Genomic DNA, 5,442 nt, shown 5'->3' on the forward strand with positions numbered 1-5,442 from the left:
CCTCGTCTCCAGGGAGATTATCCATTACTCTGGAATGCAAGCAAACAACTCAGGGGAGGGAAAGAAGGCTTTATCTTTACTTCCCTGGTATGTCTCTAGCTTCATGATCCTCAACTATCTCCCTTTACAAACATTCTTAATGTGGATGCAAATACCTTCATTCAGAGAATCCACACTGAGCAGACATGTGAGATATTCCTGGGGAACTGTATTCCAACACTTTATTTCGAGTACCAAAAAGGCAAGTAAAAAAATCACCTTCAATAGAAGACAAAATCTGAAAACACAAATATTACAAGAATCCTAAGCATGGTAGCTGATGGAAAGGAATTGCTCACCTTTACAATTTTAGAGAGAGCCCTTGCCAAGAGAAACACCACCCACTGGAATCAGTGACTATATAAAGGCAGAAGTTGAAATTAATTTGAGGAACACATATTAAGCAATTTAAGTTGCTTAATTATCAGCAACAATGTGAGGAAGCCATATCAATCAATGCCATTTTTGAATGCTTATAGAGATTATCTGACCAAATCAAATTTTAAAATGTTAAAAAAAAAAAAAATGGGGGGGGGCACCTGGGTGATTCAGTCAGTTAAGCATCTGACTTCAGCTCAGGTCATGATCTCAAGGTTGGGGAGTTCAAGCCCCACATTGGACTCGCTGCTGTCCATGTAGAGCATGCTTCTGTCCCCCTCTCTCTGTCCCTCCCGTGCTCGCACACTGTCTCTTTCCCTCAAAAATAAATAAATATTTTTAAAAATGTGAAAGAGACTTTGCCACACATTTAATAATTATTCCTGAGAGTACAACCTCAAGTTACAGATGTTAGAGATCATTATTTGTTAATTAGATGTACATTACATCCCCACTTACTGTGTATCATACAAAATGGACATGAATTCTGCTCCTATGAAGCACTCATTCCAGGGTAGCAGATTGACAGAATCAGTTATCAAATAAATAAAAATATTACAAATGATACACTACCAAGAAAAGAAACAAAGGGAATAATGGAACAAAAACTAAGGTGGGTTAGGAAAATCCTCTTTAGGGAAGTTAACGTTGAATTCCATTTATTCTCAAAATGTCAGCCAGAGTCTTCTATTTATTTCATCTTATTTTATTTTTTTAAGTAATCTCTACACCCAATGTGGGGCACAAACTTACAACCCCAAGATCAAGAGGCACATGCTCTAGGGGCGTCTGAGTGGCTCAGTTGGTTAAGCATCCAACTTCAGCTCAGGTCATGATCTCACGGTTTGGGAGTTTGAGCCCCGCGTCGGGCTCTGGGCTGACAGCTCAGAGCCTGGAGCCCACTTCAGATTCTGTGTCTCCCTCTGTCCATCCCTCCGCTGATTGCACTCTGTCTCTCGCATTGTCTCAAAAATAAATAAATATTAAAAAAAAAATAAAATAAAAAAAAAGAGACACATGCTCTATTGACTGAGCCAGCTGGGCACCTATGAAGTGAATCTTTTAAAACCTAATTCACATCACATCTTTCCTCTGCATAATCCTTCAACTGCTCTTCCATTTCAGGCAAAAACCCAGAGGCCCTTTGATGGTCTACAGAGCCCTTCATGATTTGGTGCCCATATAACAGTTCCCGAGCCTTCTTTCTTATTGCTCTTTCTATAGCACTTATTACCTTTAAAATATTTTAAGGGTTATTTATGGTCTGTCTGTCTCTCTCCCTGCCAGTTCCACGAAGTTCCACTACAGAATGATCTTTGCTTTCTTCATTTTGCATCCCAAATGTCTCTAGAAAACTTCCTGGCCTCTAACAGAAGTTCATTAAAGTTTTGGTCAAAGAATGGAAAGTTACATTATGATTTCATTAATATTTAAATATGCCAAAAATAAAAACCAAGTTAGCACATACAATGCTGTGTTAGCATCTGAATTCAGCATAGAAAAATGTCACAAAATAAGAAACACAAGAACACAAATCAGGGAAGATTCACTCAAGGTGACGGGTGCGCTTGCCTGCTGAGAAGTTCGCTCCAGTCGGGAACACAGGAGGACAGTGCCACCCGCATATCTGCTGCACCTTTCGACCCGTTTCTTTCCTTTGCTTTTAACTGGGTCAGGACTGAAAACCCACGCTCGCACAAACTGGTTGTCGTGAATGGTAACAGAAGCGGGACACTCTTTCTGCTTAGCAGAGGGAAGTCTTCCTTTACCTTAATCCAAAATGCCGATAATGTTAATGCTTCGTAGTCAGTCTTCAATGTGTATGAGGAACTGAGCTGCAGTAATTCACTCTCTTCTTCAGGCACCAAGTTTAACTCAATTACCGATTCCGGGTTTCGAAAAGCAAAGGGATCTTTCACCCAGCTGTTTTCTCTTAACGTTTCAAACTTCTCTTCTGGAAAGAAATGGTTAAAAGTTTGAGACAGAGAAGTGAGATGCACCAATATCTCTAATTTTATTTCTTTCAAAAGGTTTTCACTAATAACGTTCTCTTCGATATGCTGCAAAAATCTCGGAAACATGTAGTAGCTCGGACGGCTGCTTTTAAGCCTCGCTTGCCATAACAATAGTGTCTTTTGGAATCCCTGGATGCGTTCGACCTGTTGGAATATATTGCTATTTTCCCCCTGTAGTTTTAAACTCAGTTCGTTAAGAATGCCAAAAATATCTGTTAAATATGCCAATTTCGTCACCCAAATGTCATCTTCCAAAATACTTGCCAAATGAGATTTTTTTTCAGTAAGAAAAAGGTGGATCTCGTTCCTGAGTTCGTAAACCCTGCTTAGTATTTTGCCATGAGACAACCAACGAACTTTGGTATGGTATAGTAAGTGGGTACGATTAGCTCCAATCTCTGAACAAAATGTTTCAAGAAGCTGGTTATTTAGTGGACTGCCTTTAATGAAGTTAACAACTTTCACTGCGTTTTTCAGTACTTCCAAGAGATTCTGTGGGATTTCTCTGGATGCTAAAGCTTCACGATGTATAAAACAGTGATTCCACACGGCGCCATTGTTAGTAACTTCTAGCAATTTTTTAATTACTCTGCTGTGTCTTCCGGTTATGCTTGCTGCTCCGTCACTTGTAATCCCTTTGCAGTTCTTCCAGTTTAATTTATATCGGCCAACAATGCACTTTTCTAATTCTGTAAAAATATCTAACCCGCTTAGGTGTGAGGTTATATTTAAACAACACAAAAAGTCCTCCATGAAATCTTCTTGCCACGCGTATCTGACATAAACTAAGAGTGTTGTGCCGCTCCCCAGATCGGTGCTGTCATCGAGCTGGATCGCAAAGTCTATACCAGTCTGCAACCGGGTAAGAAGCATTGTTTCTAAGTGTTCCGCAATAGTGCACATTCGAAGAGATATTATGTCATCACTAGATATCGTTTTTAATTTATCAGCTGATTTGTCATCAAAAATTGTACGCACCATATCCAAACACGCTGGAAGAATTATTTTTTCAGCAGCCGTGTGAGCCATTTTCTCTTTCGCCACTCGATATGCAACCAAATACGACGATAATAAGGCTTTCTCGCTAACAGCTGTAGGACAACCGAGAAATCGTGTAGACAACTTTACATCCTTTTTCTTTCTTTGAAAATACTCAAGAGGCTTATCAGTAAGTTCAGCATGCTGAGTTTCTAAGTGCTTTCTTAATTTAGAAGGTTTTAAGCTCTCATTTGCAAGAATATTATTACAAATAACACACTGAGGTCTGTCATTTTCAAAGGGTTTTTCACATTTGATAAAACCGTATTTTAAATAATCTTCATTATAACGTCTTGCACTTACCTTTTTCTTTTTGAAATGTGGCTCAAACGAGGTTGAAGTTTGCAGATTACAGTCAGTATTTCTCTCAACATGGTCACTATTCACATTTCCAGGTGCAGCAGCTGAACTTGAACGAGTGTCTGCACATTTCACTTCATTTTTCCTCTTTCTTTTAAAAACGATAGGATCCATTTTAAAAGTAATGCTAATTAAAATGTTTTAAATGCCACTAAAAAAATTGTGGCATTTATATATATATATATAGCCTAGATAACATCTTTCCCAAAAAATATAGTTTGCAAATGCATCTCAGTTGAACATCTCAGACTTCACATCTAGTTGTAAGTCACGAGAACACAAACTAGACTGCTCACCAACTTTATTATTATGAAAACGAAACAAGACACCAGTGGACAAATGCTTGAAAAGCCATTTCTTAGCCAGTACACATTCTGTTCATTATATGCCCTCCATTAGTTAATTTTCTTTTCAGATCTTGAAATTGACCTTAGTATTCCTGGTAGCACAATTCTGGCAGAGGAATCACACAAAACACTTGATATATTTTACTGTTTTAAAAAAACTTTCACTGTGACTCACACAACTGATTTCATGACCTGCTAATAGGTCACACACAGAATGTGAAAAATGTTGATAGAGAGATTTTTCCTGTGCTGTGCTGAGCTTGAGTACGTCTGCTTGATGATCAAAGCAGCTAGCTAATCTGTTAGGCTGTTGGCTGGTACAGGAGCTTTCTTGAAGTGGTAGGTATATATCCTACATTTTCCTTCTTGATACTTTATGATGGGAAGAGTTTTTAAGAATGCCAGTTATGGTCTGACCCAGTGAGGATCCAATGAGGCTTTCCATGGCTAGGTCAACTACAAAGTTGGACCTGATGATATATTTTTAGAACTTTCTTGGACTGCATCCTTGGCCTGGGAATAAGAGCAGAGAGATGACATTAAAACTTTAGAATACAGAGGTTATTATTGCCAGCTATGGCAACCTTCAGGATATCCAAGATCATGGGTCCTGAAGCAAAAGGCCTAAAGCTCTTCTCATCACTATGTCACATCAGCTTAGGTCTATTTCTGTAAGGCAAATGACCTAAACCAAGATTGGTAAATAGAAACAATGATATCAGGGGTTCCTGGGTGGCTCAGTGAAGCGTCCAACTTCAGCTCAGGTTGTGATCTCGCAGTCCGTGAGTTCGAGCCCCGCGTCGGGCTCTGTGTTGACAGCTCAGAGCCTGGAGCCTGCTTCGGATTCTGTCTCTGTCTCTGTCTCTGTCTCTGTCTCTCTCTGCCCCTCCCCTGTTCACGCCTGTCTCTGTCTCTCTTTCTCTCAAAAGTAAATTAAGCATTTAAAAAAAATTTTATTTAATGTTTTTATTTATTTTTGAGACAGAGAGAGACAGAGTATGAGCAGGGGAGGGGCAGAGAGAGAGGGAGACAGAATCCAAAGCAGGCTGCAAGCTCTGAGCTGTCAGCACAGAGCCCGACGTGGGGCTCGAACTCACGGACTGTGAGATCATGACCTGAGCTGAAGTCAGACGCTTAACCAACTGGGCCACCCAGGTGCCCCTAAAAATTTTTTTAATAAAAAAAGAAAAAATGATGTCTGTAAAACCTGGAAGTTGGCATCAGAAACTGCAAAGTATACTTAATAAAGCTGAATACAGCGAGCC

General features: G+C 39.6%; 1 protein-coding gene across 1 annotated transcript; it reads right to left on the reverse strand.

Annotated features, from left to right (window-relative positions):
- Nucleotides 1-1,967: 1,967 nt before the first annotated feature.
- Nucleotides 1,968-3,944, reverse strand: FAM200B (family with sequence similarity 200 member B). Its single transcript, XM_058723342.1, has one exon. The coding sequence runs from the start codon at nt 3,942-3,944 to the stop codon at nt 1,968-1,970; it is 1,977 nt and encodes a 658-aa protein (XP_058579325.1).
- Between the last annotated feature and the right edge of the window lie 1,498 nt (nt 3,945-5,442).

The sequence above is a fragment of the Neofelis nebulosa genome, chromosome 3 (assembly GCF_028018385.1).
Source record: "Neofelis nebulosa isolate mNeoNeb1 chromosome 3, mNeoNeb1.pri, whole genome shotgun sequence".
Classification (NCBI taxonomy): Eukaryota; Metazoa; Chordata; class Mammalia; order Carnivora; family Felidae; genus Neofelis; species Neofelis nebulosa.